General features: G+C 40.9%; 1 protein-coding gene across 1 annotated transcript in view; it reads right to left on the bottom strand.

Moving 5' to 3' along the window:
• Positions 1–23,860, bottom strand: part of Lrrc72 (leucine rich repeat containing 72) — a 53,611-nt gene that overhangs the window by 11,327 nt on the left and 18,424 nt on the right. The window contains exons 4-5 of the mRNA XM_052185930.1: positions 3,361–3,442; positions 2,136–2,246 (exon numbers count right to left, since the gene is read on the bottom strand). Coding sequence (XP_052041890.1) covers positions 2,136–2,246; positions 3,361–3,442 — 193 coding nt within the window. The remainder of the gene's footprint in view (positions 1–2,135; positions 2,247–3,360; positions 3,443–23,860) is intronic.

Below are 23,860 nucleotides of genomic sequence, written 5' to 3'. Positions count from 1 at the left end.
TCAGGTGGGACATGTTACTGTAACTTGAACGATGTCATCACAGTTTTAAGTAGAGGGGATTTTAACTGTCACAACAAGTAAAACATGGATGTCTATTGTCAGACTTGCCTTTGAAGGGTGTGGTCATTTCATCCCTAATCCTGACCGGCCAGGGCACTTGTGTGCTTAGATGTACCTCTGACAAGCAGGACCAGGCTGGATTTCAGGTACCTTCAGTTCCAAACCGGACATCTTAATTCAATGTACAGCTCTGTTTCATTAAGAACCATCATTGTATACTGTTCTCTATATGTTGTCTTACAACAGAAGTTTGCTTAAGTGATTGAGTTTTACACAAAGCAAATGGTACAAGTAGCATTGCACCGAGCTCCTTCATGAACCTAAGTAATTAGGGTTCAAGATATAAAACTGTAAACCCAATAGGAGTTTCTCCCAATAGGATCAGGTTTCTCTTCTTCAACTTTGGCATCAGTACAGAATCCGATGGTGAACCAGTGATTCCTCAGGCACAAAAATGAATAAGTTACAAACATTGAATGAATGAATAAATCAATGAATGATCAGATCAATAAACAAGGCATGGATTTGTTTCAGCACTAGTACTTTGTAAATCATTGATCCTTGTATCTTCACCAATGTAAGAGAACAATATCTTAACAAGAAAGGCATCAGACATCTAGTGGTTATTATTTAAAGCATCAGTTGTATTAGGTCTATTTACCTCTTTGCAGTGTTTCTAGACTCTAAGCAACTTCTATTTTATTTACATCCTACATGTACAACAATTTGGTTTTCCTATTTCAAACTCACATCAGTGACAAGAGATTTTTCTTAAGAATTGCTTGGGAGAGATATCTCAGTGTTTGAAGAGATTCTAGGTGGGAGCTATGAACCCATTTTATAGAAAAACAAAGATAAAAGAGAGGTCTGTGCCTAACAGACTCCTTTAGTTGTGGAAATATTTGATTGACATGAGAGGATTAGACAAATAGACAGGCCTATCCAGGTCTGTCTAGAGATGGAATATTAGAATTCAGAATATTCCTAATGGTAGGTGGCCTTAGCACATCTTTAAAGTAATCATGGACTTGCCAAGGACTTTGTGATTTTTACTATTTGGATTTTTAAGTCTACTTTCAGTTACAGGAGTCATTTCTCCTTAAGCACATGAGATATTCCTCATAATAGTGGGAAGCTGCAGCCTTCGCCCCTCTACATGCTGATCTGACCAGAGTCTTTACTGTCAATACTACTTTACATAGATTCAGGCAGTTCTGAAAGATGAAAAAGAGACTGCCTGTCTCTTGATGAGCAGAGGTCTCTCAGCAGAGGTCTCTCAGCAGAGATCTGCAAGGCCTTCCAACTGTGACACCTGGACTCCCCTGCCTGCCTTGGAGTTGTGTGCATGTTCATTAACCCTTCAAGCTAGAGCCTATTGAGAGGTGAACTTCACACTCACCATTTTTTAATCTATTCCTGAATAGATATTGCTTTTCATTTCAGCAGTCAGTGGGTGTGAATGAAGGCTGTCTTCATACATATGAAGTCATGGACAGTCTCATGTGCTAGCTTATTTTATTACTATGTAGTTCATGCCATATTTATTTATCCACTTAAGATTCACAAGTCAAAAAATATTCATTATATGCAAGGATTTGAGCCACTTATTACCACAGTCAATTTTAAAACATTTACCACTCCTCCCAAAAATGCAATACCCCTTCCATATCACCCATCAACCTGGCTTGCCTCTTCTCCTGGCCCTGAGTGCATACAATCCTAGTCGAGAATGGTGAGCCTCTCATCATCCTCTACAGATGTAGAGGGATAGCCCTATACCATGAATGATACAACTTACTCTTGTGCTAAAGCCAAAAGAGTAGATTTGGTTATATGCATGCCTGTTTGTAACTGTTTGTCATTTTTATCTTATATGGCCTATCACTCTACAAGTAATTATTCTGAAAAGTGTGTGTTTAAAAAGGATGAAGTCTAGTCACATTCTAGACAATGGGTTAGGCATCCGTGGCATAGACTGCCTCTCAAAGCTTGAACTTCAGAAAGGAAAACAAGTGCGCTGTTCTATCCCTGTCTTAACTTATGGATATATAGCATAGAAATGCCGCAGTGCATACTTAGGGTCCTCAGATTCTGCATTCCCTTCAGCTCCTTCATAGCAGCATCGATGTTTGTCAGCTCATTATGGTGCAGCAGGAGAATATTCAGTGATGGCAAATTATGCAGACCTAAAACAACAAACATATTTTTGCAAGGTTTTCAACATTTTTGGATGAAATTTACTTTTTAAATTGGCAAATGCAGTTACTTTTTTTTTTTAGTGATTAGATATTGTAACTAAGCAAGAGAATGCATTATAGCTGGTGAAAAATGTCCATTAATGATATCCTGAGTTGTGATTAAGCATGTAGCAATAAAAACAGACTGTCCTGTGGAGCTAAAGAGTCATTTCTTGCTACCTGTTAGTCATTTCTCTGTGGCAGTGATTTTGCTCATTTCAATGTCCAGTTTGAGTTATGTTCTTTGTTTTTGTTCAGTTTTGTGACATGCGTGCCTGCACGTGTGAATCAATGTTACTTAGAATCATAAAGCAAATCAAAAAATCATGTCTAGCCCATTCAATGCCTTCTTTTCAAATAGCTCAACCATTTGTCGAATGGGAAACCATATATTTATTTCATTTTTTGCTCTCCTGAATTGCACGTTTTAGTTCATTTTTTTTACATAAACAAAAACAGGATGAATCTGTATGATAATTACATCATAGCTAAATTAGATTGTTTTCTTCTTTCATGGTATAAGAACTTATCATGGGTATTAAAAATCTATGGCATTTTGGTTTCATGATAGTTTAAAGTCAAGCACTTTCTCCAGCAATTTGTCATGTCTCCTGATCATGACCTATATGTAATACACTTATACGTAGCTTGAAACTGTCAGTATAGAGACTATTATAAAATCAAGTCTGTGGAAACAGGAACTCAACTGATAAAATCACATCCAATATAAAATTTTAAGACAATGTATATCTCCTGTATTTATTCTTACTCCTAAATATTGTTAAGATTAGTTTCTACAGTAGCTGGCTTGTGCCCAACTGTACAGTAGATTGGTACAGCTATAAAAACACTCCTTTGAAAGTTTGAGGAAGACACATAATATTGAACTAGAAGCATGGTGTAACTTTTTTAAAAATTAAATGTACATACAGTCACTTAAAATAGTACATATTTTAGTAGACATGGTGAAAGAGATTTTTGTATGTTGTTGGTAATCATTACAGTTGAGAGTTATTATTTAATTGGAAATTCATTCAATCAGCAAAGAAAGTTTGAGACGTACCTTCTATCTCAAATATCGCATTGTTGTTCAGATACAGCTCGGTCAGACAATAGTTTCTAGTTAAAAATGATATTCCATGTAGCTGAAAGTGAAGAATGATATATTTCTAATCATAAGACAACATAAGTATGGTCTTTAACAACCATTATTATTGAACTGCACTACAAGTTGCTCCTGAACTATTTTTTTCATAGCTGTGTGATAGTGTTTTTAACTAACCCAACAAAGTTTTCTGAGCACTGCTGAGCCAAACTCCTGCCTCCAGGTTTTCTTTCTAACAGTTTTTCCCCAGTTGTGCTCTATGTGGTGTGGTTGGGCTTCCACACCAAGCCTTTCACCTGTCACTGTGAGCCTAGGGCTCTCTTTGTAAGGCACAGAAACTCCAGCAGCTGCCTGGGTGGCTGTTTCCCTTTGCCCCCACATCCTTTCGTCCTGGCACATTCCATTTCTGATCTAGACCATCAATTCCTATGAGACCATGCCATAGTGCATTTTCATGATACAGAATATTTTCTACAAAGCATTCTTTGACCTTCCTGCATGTGTGTATGTGCGCTATTTGCATGTGCTGGATCTCATGAATCTGGACAGGTTGTGGCGGTGCTGGGAATTGAACTGAGATCCTCTGAAAAAGCAGCAAGGGCTCTAAATCCCTGGGCCATCACCCCAACCATGCATCTTTTTAAAGGATTACTTTTAAAGGCAAAAATATTGTTGAAAACTCAGATGTACTGTTAAGTGCCGTGTGTGTGTGTGTGTGTGTGTGTGTGTGTGTGTGTGCATGAATGATATTGGTACTCAGTACTAAGCTGCATGTCAGAAGGTCTTGTGTCATCTGGAAAGAGAACAGTTACCTTAAAAATCTCATTAATTTTTTTATTACACCTTAATTTATTTTTACACATGTATATGGGTACATGTATAGTGGTCACAGGACAACTTCCTTTTCTCCTTCCACTATGTGGATCCTGGGAATTAAGTTCAGATCTTCAGGCTTGGTGGCAGGTGCCTTTACCCCAGAGTCATCTCACTGGCTCTATAACCCTGAAAAAAATTGACTTCTTTTTTTGAATTATGGTAAGACATAGTAAAGCACAAGGCAGATGGATATATATTTTAAGAGTAGCAGATAACTAAATTTAGTAGTATTTGCTTTACTGCTCAATGTATATCATATATATACATATATATTCAATATAGGATTATGGTGTATATATTGCATATATAGTGATATATGTCATATATCATATATATGTATATATGTACATGCATATAAGCTTTTTTCCATGCTTTATAAATATAGAAAAACTTGCTCATAGGTAGAAAGCTAGAAAACCAGGCAGTGGTGGCACACACCTTTAATCCCAGCACTTGGGAGGCAGAGGCAGGCAGATTTCTGAGTTCAAGGCCAGCCTTGTCTACAGAGTGAGTTCCAGGACAGCCAGGGCTACACAGAGAGACCCTATCTCAAAAAAACCAAACCAACCAACCAAACAAACAAACAAAAAAGTATAAAGCTAGAAACTGTTGTTATTGGTGAGAGGGACCTGTTTTACCATGTAATGAATAGAATCAGTTATATAGACTCTAGTTCAGAAAAGCCATTTTAGGTTGCATCCAAAGGATGGAGGCTGCTTTCTGTGACCCATTTCCTCCAACTTCTTATATTGGCAGCTCTCACAATTTATGACACCATAAAAGGCACATATACCATTCATCTCATTTCCCAGGCTTGCCTCTACCAGATCATGCAAGCACTCACTCAGCCAACAAGCACTAAACCCTGCCACAGCTTCATAAAGGCCAGAGGGAAGCGAGGTTTCCCAGGTAGGAAGAGCAGGGAAGGAAAAGTCCCACTTGACTTCCTATCTCTTCGTGCTTTCCCTACTGGATCCCAGTTGGAAGCCACCGCCCTCTTTCCTTTCCCCTCACCACGCCCTGCTCTAATAACTGCCAGCATGGGGAACACACAGGAGTGGAAACTGTGATATTTTCCAGTCACGTGTCCAATACATTTTTACCACCATCAATGAAGAGTTGAGGCTCATTTCTCTTGCATTACTAATTCATATAAAGAGAATGTGACTGATTCTGACATCTTCACCTAAGATGCAGAACCCTGGTTTTTATTAACATTTATGGGTCAGGATTATTGAGATATTAAGATTTTTCTGTGTGTTGAGGTAAGAGTGATAATGTGGAAAGTAAAGAAGCAAGGCCAGATCAGGACAATGCTGGAAAGCTATTCAAGGACATGGAACAGAGGAACATATCACCCAATTTGATGTCAAAAGAAAATGTCCAGGTAAATAGTGCATGGCAAGGAGATAAATCCAGAAGGTGTTACTCTACTTCAGGAAAACACATTGGAGCCCAGAGTAAACTAATGGGGATGGAAGAAATGAGGTGGTTCCAAGGAATAATTCATGTAATTTAAATGCTATGTAATCTTCACAGGGTGTTAAAGCCAGAAACAGAATGGGAAGATTATGATCCTCAAGTCATTATTAAAATAAACTGCTAGCACTGTTGCCCATTAAAATCTACACTTTTGTCTCTAAAGGAGAATCGTATGATAGTAAAATATATTTTAGTGCAACACTCACAAATCACAGATCTTAATTCAAAGCTTGGCATTATATGTATTACATTCTAGCGAGTAATTTTCTTTTCTTATTTAACCACTGCTATTAGGTTCATGTAAACTCTAGTTTTTAAATTACTTCTAGGAAGATCCTGAAGGAAATGACCGGCATGTATCTGACATAAAGCAAACACACTCTAGAGCAGGGGTTGTCAACCTTCCTAATGCTGCAACCCTTTAGTACTGTTCCTCAAGTTGTGGTGGCCACCAAACATAAAATTATTTCTATTGGTACTTTATAAGAGTAATTTCACTGTTATGAATTATAATGTAAATATCTCTGTTTTTAACGGTCTTAGACAACCCCTGTGAAAGGGTCATTCGACCCCAAAGGTGTCAAAATCCACAGGTTGATAACTACTGCTCTATAGCAAGGTTGCTCCATCCATTGCTGATAACTTGGTTCAGATAATTAATTCTTGGCTGTTTTATGGCATGGGACAACCCAGGCACTAAGTACACACAATAACATAGCATCCATATCCCTTAACTGGTAGATGACAATAGTACCCACTTTATAACTGTAACCGTAAAAACCCTTTAAACAATGTTAAAGATGCCAAGTTTGGGAATAAACAGCTTAGAGTTTGAGGACTGATAATTCAGGGGCAAGGATTAAAAAAAAAAGGCAGAATATGGAGTGGGAAACATAGCTAAGTTGGGAAAGTTTTCTTCCATAATTTTGTTAGATATTTGCTGGCCCTTTCAGTTGTAAATCTTCATTCTCATCTATACCATCTATACCTATAATCCTTAGGTTTGGTCTTCTCATTGTGTCCTGGATTTCCTGGATGTTCTGGGATACAAGCTTTTTGCATTTTGCATTTTCTTTGAATGTTGAGTCAATGGTTTCTATGGTATCTTCGGCATCTGAGATTCTTTCTTCCATCTCTTGTAGTCTGGTGTTTATATTTGCATCTATGGCCCCTGACTTCTTCTCAAGGTTTTCTATCTCCAAAGTTGTCTCCCTTTGTGATTTCTTAGTTGTTTCTACTTCTGTTTTTAGATCCAGGATGGTTTTGCTCAGTTCCATCATTTGCTTGTTTGTGTTTTCCTTTAATTCTTTAAGAGATTTTTTTTTTTGTTTCCTCTTTCATGACTTCTGCCTCTTGACTCAAGTTCTCCTGCATTTCTTTAAGTTTTTTTTTTTTTTTTGTGTGTGTGTGTGTGTGTGTGTGTGTGTTTCTTCTTTATTGGCTTCTATCTCTTGAGCCTTATTCTCCTGCATTTCTTTAAGTGATTTTTGTGTTTCCATTATACGGGTTTCTAGCTTATTCATGCTCCCCTGTATTTCTTTAAGAGATTTATTTATGTCCTTTTTGTGTTCTTCTAGCAGCATCATGACCAGTGATTTTAAATCCAAATCTTGTTTCTCTGGTGTGTTGGCATAACCAGGACTTGCTGATGTTGGAGAATTTGGTTCAGATGCTGCCATATTGTTTAGATTTCTGTTAGTAGTGTTCCTGTATTTGCCCTTTGCCATCTTGTTCTCTGGCGTTAGTTGGTCTTGTCTCTGTCTGGTGTTTGAGCCTCCTGTGAGGCTCTAGGTTTATTTCTGTGACACTGGATGGCTGGGTTTCCCCTGTAGCAGATTGCTGATGTGCTGTCCTCCTCTTGGGTGCCCTTGCAGCCCTAGTGTGCTTTGCCCCAGATTGTATCTGTGAATCAGATGGTGCTCATTTGCTCCTTCAGGGAGTGCTGAAGGTTGTATGCTGCGGGGACCTTTTCAGATGCTGATCACTCTGCTGGGCAGCTGATCTCCCAACCGGGTTGGTGTATACAAGGCTAGCCTAGCTGCTCAGGCCCTGAGTCTAGGCAAAAGCCTGGGAGGCCAAGGTCCAAGCAAAGTTCCCCTCGGGCTATGACTATTAATTGGGTCTGTCAGGTGGCCATGATGCCATGCTCCCTGAAAGTGCCGGGAGAGTCTGCTGAGCTAACAACCTCCTGGGCGGGTTGACACACAGATGGCTCACTGAGCAGCCCAGTTCTTGGGGTCAGTCCAGGGCCTGTTGGGGCCTAGACCCCAGCTATGTTAGCCTCGGGCTATGCCTGTTAGCTGGCTTTGCCTGCTAGAGCTCTCTGGCATCCTGTAGGCAAAATGGCAGCGCACGCTCTGGGCCCGGGCAAAAAACCTCCTGACTGGGTTGGCACCCCGATGGCCCCCCCGAACAGCCCAGGGCCTGGGTGCAGGCCAACGCCTGTCGGGCTTAGACCCCCGCGATGTTGGCCTCGGGTTCTGTTTGTGTACCTCAGTCTGTCTGATCTCTCTGGAGTCTGAGAATCAAGATGGAGGCGAGTCTCTCATGACTGGCGGGAGGCAGAGTTCTGGAGTGGCTTCTGTCTCAATTGATCTTTTAAAATTAAATTTTATTTTATGTGTATGGACGTTTTGCTTTACAGGTGTGCCTGGGCACCACCCACATGCAGTGTCCCAGAGGCTAAAAAGAGAACATCAGAGTCCTTGGAACTGATGTTAGAGAGGTTGTTTGCCACCATGTGGGGGTTGAGAATCTGACTCCTCTCTTCTAGAAGGAAAGCCAGTGCTCTTAACTGCTGAACCATCACTCCAACCTCTCACTTGATTTTTGAGCTGGTACCAAGAATATACATAGCCAATGTGTAGTCCGGTCAGTAAATGTGGTAAACCTACCTGTTTCCATGTGGAAGAATGGGATTGGGTCCTTATCTCAAACCATACACAAAAATCATCCTAAAATGAAGACTTACATATAAGATGTAAAGATAAAACAACTAAAAGAAAACACAGGGAAAGCCATATGCATTGATCTGGAATTGGATTTTTCGTGTACAAACCTCAAAGTGAAAGAATAGAAACTACAGCCTAACTACAGCCTTCTAAGGAGCCTCAGACACTTCATATTCCAGAGCCTGCTCTTTGTGCTCTTTGTTAGAAACTAGGGCACAAAACCTCCTGGCTGGGTTGGCACCCCAATGCCCCCCCCAACAGCCCAGGGCCTGGGTGCAGGCCAACGCCCGTTGGGCTTAGACCCCCGTGGTCTAAAAGGTCACATTCCAGAGCCCACCCTTTGTTCAGACCTAGGCAAAAAGGCCTTGAATAGGTGTTCCTGGCCCCACAAGGTTACTGGAAATGAGCTAAGCTTATCTTGCTTCTGCAAACTGCTTATGCCATTACCCCTTTCCAGGAGTTTACACAGCTATAGACTCCAAGAAAATCGGAAACTAATTGGTCCACTGAGCAGGGGCTCCAATAATTTAAAGAGTGGTACAAATCGATTGGCTCGTATTCGCGGACTCTCCATGCTAAGAAATGATCGAGGGCTTTGTTGTAAACGTATAAAAGCTGTCGAACTCGGAGTCCACAGTCCTCTACCCCTGCCCGGTGTATGGCTGTGGAACCCAGAATTCTGGAATAAAGAAATCCTCATGTTATTGTATCGAGACCATTTCTCACAAGTAATATGGGTGTCGCCTTCCGAGGCATGGGGTGCTGAGGCACCCTCGGTTTTTGGGGGTCTTACAAAAGCACAGGTAAGCAAGGGGAAAAGTATACAAATGACAGGAAATTAAACTAAAAAGCTCTACTTCGGCAAAAGAAATAATGAATGACATGAAGAAACATCCCACGGGATGGGGAAGAACATCTGAAAATCATGTATCTGATGAAGGATTAATAGTTAAAATGAATTAGGAGTGAATGACAACAACAACAAACAAGTACACAACTTTTGGGTCTGACACGGCCTTGGTGGGGACAGAAGGACAGGACAGGGCCAGTAGATGTGCGCCTCCATGAGCGTTGATGGCTGTCATGGACATAAGGCTTGTTTGCATAGTAATGTACATATTTTGCATTCCTCCTTTAAGGAATGTTCTTCCTGTAAACACTAATGACTCATTGATAATCAGAGATAGCATGAGTCGGGAGGAGGAAGGTATGGCTAATGTTTTAGCAAAATGGTAAATGCTGGAACCTTTGGGACAGCCCTTAAGGCTATGGAAAAGAACTCTAAAAGTATGAGTTCAAAAATATAATAATTTCTCAACTATGCAAAAAATAATGAATTATGAGAGGCTTCACGTTGTCAGAAGGATACAACAAACGCAGGCAGATACAAATGCTGTTAGATTCCTGAATTCAAGGTTAGCCACGTCCCCCTCCCCTGGGCAGAACAGAGCTGATTTAGGTCCAGGTGTGGTAGAAATGGTAATTTCAGAACAGGGTCCCACCCAGCTATCTTATTGTCTGTGTTTAACAGAGAACAGCAGATATCTGAATTCTCTTGTGTGTGCTTAAGGCCTCCTAAGAATTAAGGGGCTGGAGTCTCTGGATGCTGATTCTTAGGACAATCAAAAGGAAACCTGAAGTAAATGACTGAATTGATATGTAAAAATATAAGGCTGGGCTTGCAATCTGCAGGAGAGCCAGAGAATTTTTTTAGAATAGCTAGAGAGAACTGCTTGGACAATGGTCTAGAGCAGAATAAAAAGAGCTGTCTGGAGATCTTGCAAGAAACTAGGTCAGAGAGAGAGAGAGAGAGAGAGAGAGAGAGAGAGAGAGAGCAGGTCAGAATGTAAGCCAGCTGGGAATCTGACTCCAACAGAACACAGGCCACCAGCTTGGACCCATGATTTGACTTGGAGTCATTTGTTTCTCTGTTCTCAGACACTCCTTCCTCAGAACCCCTCTCTAAGCTGAGGCTAGTCCTTGGCAAATGACTGGATTGAAAAGGGGCAGAGAGTGGCAGAGGGAAGAGGAGGCTAGAGAGGTGCTCCAAGAGGCACCAAGCTCCTCACTAATTCTTCTCCCTTGAAGTCACTTTCTGAGAAGACCAGGAAGGAATGTGGGTGTGGTTGGGAAGGGTGGGGACTGAGAATGAGAGCCACTACTGGTTGAACACACCTTCAAGACAATAAAGCAAGGGGTACTGGAGTGCCAGTGATGGGCGGGGCCTAGGCCTTTGAGTCCATCAAGGTGGTCACCATATTTCCAAACTGTGGTTGCTACATTTTGTACACTGTTGACATGCCAAATCCAACTAAAAGAAGGCCTTTCCATTTCTTCAAGCCTGACCAGGGGAAAGCCTTGCCATTGTCCTGGGTCTGAGACTCATTCAGTCAGGACACACCCATTTCATAAGATAGAGTCAATGGAGTTGAACATTTTGAAAGATAACTACTGGCTAGTAGTGTAGCGTGTTGGCTATACTGCTAATGGAGTATTATTATTCACAATAGCCAAAATACAAAATTAAACTCTCAGTGGATAAGTGGCTAAAGAATGGGATACAAGTCAGTCTTCAAAAAGAAGGAAAACCTGTTATTTTGATAACACAGAAGAGCCTGGAAGTCAAGTTAATTAAAACAAGTCAGGCACAGAAAGGCAAGTACTATGTAATCACGCTCATATGTGGGTAAGTGGCCGAAGTAGAATCTATAAAGTGGAAGGAAGAGAGATGTCTACTTAGAGACTGGGAAAGGAAGGAACAAGTAGTTATTTAATGAAAGGCTGCTATGATTCAGATGGAACTGAATCTGTCAAGGGTCAACAACAATGCACTGTATATTTCAGAATAATAGTTTCAATTGTATCAATAAAACTGACAGGTGACAGGCTGGAGAGATGGCTCAGTGGTTAAGAGCACTGACTGCTCTTTCAGAGTTCCTGAGTTTAATTCCCAGCAACCACATGGTGGCTCACAACCATCTGTAATGGGATCCAATGTCCTCTACTGGCATGTCTGAACTCAGCCATAGCATACTCATATAAAATAAACAAATCGTTTTTTAAACAGACAGGGGACTGAGATGATGCCAAATCGAATTAGCATGACTTAATGGCATTGAATACATATATGAAACATCCCATAGTACTCCAGGGCTAGTAGTGAACTTATAAAGAGAATTAAGTAAATATTCTGTTTCTAGAGAATGTTTCCAGTCTACCAGTAGGCACCTAACATTCCTGACACATAGAAGAGATAAAGAGAAGGAGGAGTGTGGAGGAAGAAGAAAGAAGAGAGGAGAAAAGAAGAGAAGAAAGAGATGAAGAGAAAGAAGAAGAGAAGAAAAAACAGGACAGGACAGGACAGGTCAGGACAGGACAGGACAGGGCAGGACAGGGCAGGACAGGACAGGACAGGACAGAATGGAATAGAGAAGAACAGAAGCGTTCCTACACAGTTAAAGCCAAAAGACACCAGGCAGAGCTAGAGGTAGAGCATGCTGCCTTTGAGGATTACATTTCCCAGAATCCTGACAAGTTGAAAACCATTTTCTCCAGCTTGGATTTCAAAGCCCTGATATTCAGTCTTTCTGTTGGGGCAGAGGATTGCCAAAAGGCTTTCCTGAGGATTCTGACCACAGGAGGAGATGCCCATGCACCCAGGTTCCCTCAAATTCTGCCTTGCAGACACTCTAGAGTCAAGTTTGCATTGGCAACGCCCAACCACACACACACTTCCAACTAACATTTAGATGTCCATCCTTTATCTCTTATTCTATAGCCCTGGATGGCCTGGAACTTGCTATGCAGACCTTAAACCCTGAGAGATTCATCTGCCTTCCTCTGCTTCCTGGCTGTGGGATTAAAGGCATGTACTATTTACTATACGCAAATTTTCTTTTTAAAGTGTGTGTGTGTGTGTGTGTGTGTGTTTATGTGTACCACGTCCATAGCCAGAAGATGGCAATGAATACCTTTGTAACTGGAATTACTGGCAGTTTCGAGCCATCTGAGGTAGGTGCTTGAAATAGGTCCAGCCAGAGCAGTGAGTGTTCTTAAGCATGAACCCTCTCTCTAGCCTTCAAACTTTTATCTTAAATACAGCCAATTTATAAAAGCCATTTAAGGGCAAAATTCTGATATAAAATAGAAATTAAAAGAAACACAGAAATAATATGAATATATATTAAAAATAGCAGCAATAACTCCTATTATTGCCATGCTTGAAGATATTAGAGGGTATTTTTATCCTTAAAACAAAGAAAACATAAGTGTGTGTGTGTGTGTGTGTGTGTGTGTGTGTGTGTGATGCTCAGCGCATTAAGGCACTTGTTGCCAAGTGGGGCATCCTGAGTTTGATCCCTGGGGCCAACATAGTGGAAGGAGAGAACTAACTCCTGTAAGTTATCCTCTGACCTCCACACACACCATGGTACAGGTGTGCCTGCACCCTCTTGCCCCCCACCAATCAATAAAAATGCAATAAACATTTTAATTACCTCAAACATTTTTTAGGATGAACTATTTAAAGAAAGAAAAAATGTTATCAAGGATACAGAAAAATTGGATCTCAGCTGCACTCTTGGGAATGTTAAATATGTGATTGCTAATGGAGGGCATCCCTGCATCCTGGTCAGCAATGTTCCTTCCCAATGTATATTTAGAAGAACGGAATCTGGATCTCAAAGAGTTAACCTGTCTGTACTCCCACATCTACTGCTGTATTATTCAAAACAGCCCAGGGGTGAAAAACAACTCAACCTTCTGCAGAAAGGGAAGGAGATTTAAGAAAAGCTGCAGTTTACATACAAAGGAATATTAATAGAATATTAGTCTTAAAATATACAGAAATCCTACAGTGTATCGTGGCTGAGCTTGGAAGACACTATGCTAAATGAACTAAGACAGCCTTGAAAGGACCAAAACAGTAAGATTTTACTCTTGAGGTAGCTAAATAGCCAAACTCCTAGACGCAGGAAGTAGAGCGCAATGGTTGCTGTGGCCCAGGACAGGGGAAATAGAAGTCATTGATCAGTGTGTAAAAGTTATGAGACATGAATAAATTCTAGAACTCTAATGTGACATATGGTACTTGTAGTTGCCAATGTGGCAGTGTCCACTTAAATATTTGACAAGGAGGTAAATTTCTTTGAAGAATTCTTTTCCCCAAACAAGCAAGCACAACCCACAGAAGCTCTGGGCTTCTTTTTGAATGAGGTATATCTTTTCTTTTTTCATTTTTTTATATATACTTTTATTCAATATATTCTTTATTTACATTTCAAATGATTTCCCCTTTCCTGGTTCCCTCCTCCCTAAAAGTCCCATAAGCCCTCTTCCCTCCCCCCTGTTCCCCAATCCATCCCTTCATGCTTCCCTCTCCTGGTATTCCCCTGCACTGAGCCTTTTCAGGACCAGGGGCCTCTCCTTCATTCTTCTTGGGTATCATTTGATATATGAATTGTTTCTTGGGTATTCTGAGCTTCTGGGCTAATATCCACTTATCATTGAGTGCATACCATGTGTGTTCTTTTGTGACTGGGTCACCTCAGGATGACATTATCCAGTTCCACCTACTTGCCTAAGAATTTCATGAATTCATTGTTTTTAATAGCTGAGTAGTATTCCATAATGTAAATATACTACGTTTTCTGTATCCATTCCTCTGTTGAGGGACATCTGGGTTCTTTCCAGATTCTGGCTATTATAAATAGGGCTGCTATTGTAAGACCCCAAAAACCGTGAACTCCTGCTTAGGGGTAATGGGGTAAGTTTACAGAAGATAAGCTTAGCCCATTTCCAGTTACCCTATGGGGCCAGGATCACCTATTCAAGGCCTTTCTGCTAGGTCTAAACAAAGGGCGGGCTCTGGAATGTGACCTTTTACCTAGTTTCTAACAAAGAGAGATAGCTTTTTAAACTCCTGATTTCTTGGGGTCATTAGAATTAGGCTGTATTATTTTCTATCCTTTCACTATGAACATAGTGGAGCATGTGTCCTTATTACATGCTGGGGAATCCTCTGGGTATATGCCCAGGAGTGGTATAGCAGGGTCCTCCAGTAATATCATGCCCAGTTTTCTGAGGAAATGCCAGACTGATTTCCAGAGTGATTGTACCAGCTTGCATTCTCACCAGCAGTGGAGGAGAAAGGGACCTCTTTCTACACATCTTCACCAGCACCTGTTTTCTCCTGAGTTTTTGATCTTAGCCATTCTGACTGGTGTGAGGTGATATCTCAGGGTTGTTTTGATTTGCATTTCCCTGATGGCTAAGGATGTTGAACATTTCTTTAGGTGCTTCTCTGCCATTCGATATTCCTCAGGTGAATATTCTTTGTTTAGCTCTGTACTCCATTTTTAATAGGGTTATTTGGTTCTCTGGAGTCTACCTTCTTGAGTTCTTTGTATATCTTGGATATTAGCCCTCTGTCGGATATAGGGTTGGTAAAGATCTTTCTTCTGGGGGAATCAGTATCCCTGACCTCAAGCAGTACTACAGAGCAATCGTGTTAAAAACTGCATGGTATTGGTACAGCAACAGGCAGGTAGATAAATGAAATGGAATTGAAGACCCAGAAATGAACCCACACACCCATGGTCACTTGATCTTTGACAAAGGCGCTATAACCATCCAGTGGAAAAAAGCCTTTTCAACAAATGGTGCTCGATCAACTGGAGGTCAGCATGCAGAAGAACCCAAATCAATCCATTCTTATCTCCTTGTACTAAGCTCAAGTCCAAGAGGATCAAGGACATCCACAAAAAACAGACACACTGAAACTAATAGAAAAGAAACTGGGAAAGAGCCTTGAACACATAGGCACAGGAGAAAATTTTCTGAACGGAACACCAATAGCCTATGCTCTAAGATCAAGAATTGACAAATGGGACCTCATAAAATTGCAAAGTTTCTGCAAGGCAGAGGTATATCTTGGTTGTGGCAATGGTTTCATGGGTGTGTATGTATTTGTTCAAAATTACTCAGTTGTACATTTCATATGTACTTTTTATTGTTGTTTTCAAGACAGGGGCTTCCTCTGTATAGCCCTGGTTGTCCTGGAACTTTGCAGAACAGGCTGGCCTCAAACTCACAGAAATCTGGCTTCCTCTACATACCAAGTGCTGGCGTCAAAGTCATGTGCCACCACCACTTAGCTGTACATTTTAAATGTATAAAGTTATTTGTGCATCAGTTATACCTTCATAAAAATGTTAGCGATCTGAGCTGGAGAGATGGCACACAGTTAAAATTACTGCTCTTGCAGAGCATTGTTCTGAATACTCATATCTAACTGCTTAAAACCACCTGTAACTCCATCTCTTCTGGCTTCAGCCAGCCCCTGCACACATGTATGCATATGCACACATATATGTATATAAAATTAATCTTAAAAATAAAATTAAAGTCACATAAGGTAACATAAAAGGTAAACATATTTTACATAAAACCTTATATGAATATTTAATTTCCCTGGATTACATGTTTCAAAAGGTGTATATAAAATAAACATTTAGGGGCTAGGGATGTAATTTAATGAATAGAGTATTTGACTTGCACACAGAAAACACTAAATTTGAACCCAGCACCTCAGAAAGTTGAGTAATGGTAGTAATGGTGGGAAGCTGTTATGTGAGATTCTGATTTTGAAAAGTAAAAAAATATGAATGAGAAAATAAACATTTAGATAAAAGAGCAGTTGAAAATTAAAAATTTGAAAGCAGCCTTTAAGAACATGACAAAGGCATGGCAGAGAAAGCTGAAGGGCGGTAGGAAGAAGAGCAACATGTGAAAAACAAACAGGAAAATGAGAGGAAAAATGCTAGAAGGCTCTCTACAGTTCAGCAGTTACATGTGTGGATGTGTGTTCTATGTGTATTTGAGAGACACCAACTCAATGTTTTTAGACCCCTAAACAACTAGCCCAGCACAGAGTAACTTGTTTTTCTGCTTTCAGCTTGAGAAAGATAGCCCACCCTGTTCTAGGAACTAGCTTACCATATTCTTGACACATCTGATGACTGGTCCAATGTTTTATACAATGCCCCAAGAACGTTTGCTCCAAATAATCTCTTAAGGCATAAACTATTGCCTGACTTCCTCATTCTGTACTTCCCCATTCTGTGCATGATTTGTTCTCCACCCCTTGCCTTGCGATTTTTGTCCTCCATCCCTTGCTTTGTGATTTCTCACCCTTTAAATACTCCTGTTTTCAGTTGCACGGGGTCCCACAGTCCTCTACCCCTGCGCGGTGTATGACTGTGGACCCCAGAGCCTCTGGAATAAAAATCCTCTTTCTATTGCATTGAGACCATTTCTCACGAGTGATATGGGTGTCGCCTTACGTGGCATGGAGCACTGTGCTGTTTCTCGCTAGTGATATGGGTGTGGCCTTCCGAGGCATGGGGCGCTGGAGCACCCTCATTCTTCGGATCTTACATATTCATATGCGTTTGTGTGTATGTGATTATGTGCCTGTACTTGACTGTGTATGTGTGCTTCTGAGTATATGTGTATATTCCAGGAAGAGAAAAATGTACATTAAAGAGGAAAAAATGAAAATACTTAAGAAAAATCTCCCCAAATCAAAAGACAAGAGGTTTTTGGATTGAAATATCCTCAAATCCAGCACAACAGGTAAGAATGGGTTCAGTGTTGTTTCTGCTGCTCTGAGCAAGCTTCTTGACAGGGAGAAGTTAATTTTAGCCCATGGTGGTAGCAGGCGAGCCCACGAACCAGGATATTACAACAATTAGTCAAGTTATCTCCACAGTTGAGAGCAGAGAGAAGTGAATGCATGCTTGTTCTACTTGCTTTCTCCACTCGGATATAGTGCAGTATTCGCCCCCACCCCTCACCGGGTTGCTGCTGACTACAGTGGGCTGGGTCTTCCCACAACAATTTACACAATGAATACAACCCTCCACAAATGTAGCCTCGGGTCAACCTTCTCAGGAGATTCTAGATTGAGTCACGTGGAATATTAAAACCAACCATCACACTTATCGACACATAACATGTCAGAATAGTGGAAGATAAGATGAGTATGGATGTCCAGGTCTTTTCACTCATGTGCATGTGTGGATACATGTGGTCACCTCCACCTCCCCCGCCAACCCCCACTCCCAATACCAGGACTCACTTTGCAGTCAATACATTGGAAAATAGTGGAAAGATACCTTATCACAAACCCAAAATTCTATTGGTGAAATGAGACAATCTCTTAGTACATATATGAGGATCAAACACGCACAATCATAGGCATTCACAGTAAGAAAACATGGATGACCTGCAAATCCTTATCCAGGTATATAGTGGAGGAAAAAGAAAGACAAGCATTCCAGGAGACAGGGGAAAGTCTTAGGATTTCCCTGGGGTTGGCGTGAAGGGGGCAGGAGCTACACACAGAAATGGAGCAGGCAGTCCAGAGCATGTACGTCTAAAGGGCAGAGCAAACTAAGACATGGAAGGAACTGAACGCCTTCAGGTTTGCTCAGTTGACAAGAGTTTGGGTTGAGTAAGAAGAAAGAACATTTTAAAGGTGTATTAACTTGCTAGAGCAGATCATGCAATGTTTTCCCGAAATAGAAAATTCTTTACCATGTATAGGCTGGAAGACTAGCCCAAGGCATTGGTGGGAGTTGGGTGTAGTTCTGAGGCCTCTCCAGCCTCTTAGAGGTCACCTTTTTCCTCACTTGAACTTTCCCATGTGCATATGAATAGCAACTCGTTGTGAGCCCTAATCTTCTCTTTTATAAAACTGCAAGCCATATTGGATTAGGGCCCACCCTTAATACCCCTTTTAACTTAATTACTTCTAAAGGCCCTATCTCCAAGTTCCAGGGATCATATCTTCTACATGTGAATATAGGGAGACATGATTCAGCCCTTAGGGTGGAAAATCAAACAATCAAGAACTCCAGGGAATCAGAAGGACAACAAAGGAATAGCAGAGTATAAAGCAAGGTTTAGTTCTGAAAAGCATACTCTGTCTTAACAATGTAATTGAGTGAATATTGATTTAACCAAAATTACACTACAACCACATAAGGAGATCAGGAAGTGGGAAGTGTGTATGTGTGTGGTACAAGTGGGGACAAGTATGGGAAAGAACTAAACCCTCCCTCATGTCCCTAAGTGGAAACAAAATAGCTTGTGCAAAAGAGACAAATCAGGAAGCAAACAAAGTTCCACTGAGAAGAACTGAAGGGTGCTCTTCCAAGGACGGCCGACAGGGTAAGCCCCTGGGCCTGTTGCTAAGTTGTAGTAGCACTACCTAAGTTTTTACTTTTACCACGTGAGTACATATAGTGCTATTGAAATTTTAAAACTATATTTTTAAAGGGGTAGAAGGCCAAATCTTCATTTTTACTCTGCAACTGCGTGTGCAAGTGCTTCATTAATTAGTGTTTTACCTACCCAGGAACATTGCTCTGTCATGATGAACTTTGAAGCAGTAATGAGCACACCATATTGCAGGAGCAGCACCGGAGAGGTTGCGATTCAATCAACAGGGACAGAAAGGTATCTCTCCCGGAGCCTTCGGCTCAACATCCATTCATGAAATAGTTGCTCATTCCATGGTATTCTGTCAGGAATCATCATTTCCTGAATTTCTGGTCCTTTATTTTGCACATGTGTCTCTCTAAACACTATCTAATAAAATTTGAGAGATCAGAATTTGAACCTCTTCACAATTTCAAGACTTCCTCGGTGATTCCTAGCAGAAATTAGAGCTTACTTTCTATCACACAAGATATGTGCTATCCCAGACTTTCTGCAGGTAGGCATGGAAGTATCCAGACTAAACCATCACAGTGTACCCACCCTGTTCTTCAATCAGGAATCAGCAAGGCAAAGCACCAAGCGCTAATTCTCATGGTGGCAGAGATAAGACAAGGTTGTCCAAAGCTGGGATGGTGGAGGTGTTGAGAGTCCTCGTGTAGCGGCTGGTGATGCAGACACCAACATGGCCAGCACAGGCTTCTGCTGCTCTCTGTGGAAACTCACTCTGCCATACAGGTTTTAATTTTTACCACGCTTGCATTTGATCCTGAGAATTTTTTTAACTTTATTTTTAAATCTCCTAATATCTACCCAAAACCATTTCAATAAGCATGTTTTCTCCTGAAATCAGTAGGAGAATACTTCTGTCCTGTCCTTTTTATTACTTAAATTGATGACTATGTGAAGAAAAGTTCCTACTGTGATGGCTAATGAATAGGAACTAACACATCAACTTCACAGAAACAAAATGCTGAGGAAACACTTACTTTCCTCAAGTTTATAATTGATGATCAAAGTACATGCCACTTGTAATTCACTGACAACTTGGAATTTTTGCATTTATGAGAAAATTCTAGGCTTTTAATTTACTCATCCTTCCATTAAAGAGGCAGTGCCAAGTTGCTGAAGTTTGTTGGCACAGCAGCGAGAAAAAACAGACCAAACTCCTGGGCTTTATTCTAAGAGTGGAGGAAGATTGAATAAACATGTGTGTGCACACACATATTCGGTCAAGACTGAATATATACTGCTCACATCCATGGCTTTCACAGCCTTGCAGAGAGCTTCATATTATTTCTGCTGAATTTTTTTTTTTCTGAGTCAGGGTTTCTCTGTGTAGCCCTGGCTGTCCTGGAGCTCACTCTGTAGACCAGGCTGGCCTCAAACTCAGAAATTCACCTGCCTCTGCCTCCCAAGTGCTGGGATTACAGGCGTGTGCCACTACTGCCAGCTTGAAATTTTTTTAATGTTTTAAACATTTGGCCAAATATTAGCCTTTCAACAAAGTTGACAAAGTAATACAGTCAATGTTGCCCTGAGGTAAGAGAAATTCATCATAAGAGCACAAATTATGTGGGAGTCATATCATTTACTTTGTTTATTAATGGCTTTTATATTCAGTACGGGAGCTCTTAATTATTTTCTAGAAAAAGGTAAGGTGTTTCTAAATGCATATATTCAAACATATTACAAGTAAACCCAAGAGATATCTCCCAAATTTCTGAATTACTGATACCCAGTCAATCATTAATCAGTAGAAAAGTTCATGTTAGCTTCATTCACTAATCTCAGGAGCACTTAGAATGTGTCAGGTGGGTTCACCTTTTATATATAGTTACACAGACTATATATAGAAGAAGCAGGTGAGGAGTTTAGAAAATATAGAGTCCTTTGCACATAAGAAAAAGACAAGTGAAGGATTCTGACTCTCCTCCCACCCCATCCCCACACCCCACACCCCATCTTCTAAAGAAAGAATATGGTGTTGACAAATGTGGAATCCCTTGCTTTCTGCAAAATGCCTCTGTAGATAAACTGTATGAAAAGTCAACAGGTGACAGGGGGGCAGACAAGACTCATTCACAGACAGCCAGGAAACTCCCCAAATTCCCTAATCATGTTTGCCTTGGACATGGTATGGCACTTTTACATGTTCTCCCTTTCAGAAGTGACCACCACAAGGAGCCACTCTGAAAGCAAAAATGAGTCACTGTTGCCATGCCGGATGATTGCCATCTTGGTTTTACTCAGACTTTGCATCCTATGACCCAGGATAACTTCTGACAGGGTGTCTAGAAGGCTTTTGAATTTTAATATCCATCTGTGGTACCTGTACTTTCTATTCCGGTTGTTAGTTGCCTGAGCCTTGAAGGTATTTGTATTTTTTTTCCCTTCTAGAAAATACTTCAAGATAAGGGACAGTCTGATGCTTATAGTTAATACTGAAAGCAATTTCATTTTCCATTTTCACCCAGTTGGTTAAGAAAATACAATGACACATTGAAATGGTTTCATAAACATAGCTGTTTAAAAATTCAGTGTTGTGAATATAGAGTCTTGCACAAAGGCAGCACTGTCAGGAAAAAGATTATTATCTTTCTTACTGCTGGTGTTTGGAAATCTGAATTCAAAATGCTCAGGTTGATGTATCAATGTATAATAAGCAAAATCCAGGCTGTTGCAAGCCACATTAAATGTTAAAAGCCATCTTCCAACCAGTTAACTATACTTACTGCCTGGGTTTGAGTGTCAGTTGATTCTGTTCTTTGGCTTTGGAAGAGCTGAGAGCCCTACACTGAAACCATTACTGTAAGGGTAGGGTGGGGAGCTCTTACTACTAAATCACAGTCTCTAATGGAAGCTTTGCATACCACGCCTCTGAGACATAATGGCTTGGTGCCCGGTGCTTCCTGAAAAAGCTAAATTCATGTCACTAACAGTGGGACTTACTGACATCCTTTTCTTTTGACTAAAGGAGAAAGATCTATGCATCCAGGGTCTTGAGTATGACAGTGAGAGAGCATAAAAAGCTGGTCTGGTCAACGTTCTTAATTTAAAACCCAACACTCTGAGGTGACTAGAGGAAAACATAGGGAATGTATCTTAAGACAGAGGCAGGCGCGGGTACTCTGCTGTGGCGAGGTTGGCAGCCACCACCTTTGTCCCCAGCCGGACGGGATAGGCGACCCCGGGTACTGAGTTATCCAGAGTCTTAAGACCTCTGGGGATGCAGACCACCGAGCTGCAGGCTGCCGCCTGTGCCCAGGACCTGGGAGAGCAGCGGTTCCTCTGTGTGCCAGTCAGGTGTGGGGCTGGTGCCCTGAGGGACCCACGCTGCCACCTTCGCTCCCTGACAGAACAGATAGGCAGCGCCAGGTTCAGTCCACAGAGACAACCCAAGTATAACATTGCTTGGGGCAGGATACACCAGGGCTCTCAACAGTACCCAAGAGGAGGGCAGCACATCAGCAATTTGGGCCAGGGAAAACCCAGTCATCCAGTGTTGTGGAAATAGCCTTATAGGCTCAAAGGAGGTTGAAGCACCAGCCAGTGACAACAAGACCAACTAACACCAGTGAGAACTAGATGGCAAAAGGCAAATGTAAGAACGTTACTAACAGAAATCAAGGCAATATGGCAGCATCTGAACCCAATTTTCAGCCCAATTAACAGCAAGTCCTGGATACACCAATACACCAGAAAAACAAGATTTGGATTTAAAAATCACTAGTCATGATGCTGTTACAGGAACACATGAAGGACATAAATAAATCTCTAAGAGAAATTCAGAAGAAAATGGATCAAAAGTTAGAAGCCCTTACAAGGGAAACACAAAAATCATTAAAATAAATTCAGGAGAATACGGGTGTAAAGATAGAAGCCAATAAGGAGGAAATGAAAAAAATTACTTAAGGAAATCCAGGAGAACTTTGGTCAACAGGCTGAGGTCATGAAAGAGGAAACACAAAAATCTCTTAAAGAATTATAGGAAAACACAAATAAGCAAGTGAAGGAGTTGAGCAAAACCATCCAGGATCGAAAAACAGAGGTAGAAACAACTAAGAAATCACAAAGGGAGACAACTTTGGAGATAGAAAACCTTGGGAAGAAATCAGGGGCCATAGATGCAAATATCAACAACAGAATACAAGACATAGAAGAAAGAATCTCAGATGCTGAAGATACCATAGAAACCATGGACTCAACTATCAAAAAAAAAATGCAAAATGCAAAAAGCTTGTAACCCAAAACATCGAGGAAATCCAGGACAAAATGAGAAGGCCAAACCTAAGGATTACAGGCATAGATGAGAGTGAAGATTTACAACTTAAAGGCCAGCAAATATCTTCAATAAAATTATGGAAGAAAACTTTCCTCACTTAAAGAGAGAGATGCCCGTGAATATACAGGAAGCCTACAGAACTCCAAACAGACTGGACCAGAACAAAAATACCTCCTGTCACGTAATAATCAAAACCCCAAATGTACCAAACAAAGAAAGAATATTAAAGGCAGTAAGAGAAAAAGGCCAAGTAACATATGAAGGAATTCCTATCAGAATCACACCAGACTTCTCCCTGGAGACTATGAAAGCTAGAAGATCCTGGGCAGATCTCATGCAGACTCTAAGAGAACACAAATGCCAGCCAAAACTACTATACCCAGCAAAACTCTCAATCACCATAGATGGAGAAACTAAGATATTCCATGAGAAAACCAAGTTTACCCAATATCTTCCCATAAACCCAGCCCTACAAAGGATAATAGGAGGAAAACACCAATACAAGGAGGGAAACTTCACCCTGGAACAAGCAAGATAGTAACCTTCTTTCATCAAATACAAAAGAAGATAACCAATCAAATAT

This window comes from Apodemus sylvaticus, chromosome 6, assembly GCF_947179515.1.
Source record: "Apodemus sylvaticus chromosome 6, mApoSyl1.1, whole genome shotgun sequence".
NCBI lineage: Eukaryota > Metazoa > Chordata > Mammalia > Rodentia > Muridae > Apodemus > Apodemus sylvaticus.
The sequence above is the reverse complement of the archived record's forward strand: the minus strand, read 5'-3'. Positions and strand labels throughout refer to the sequence as shown.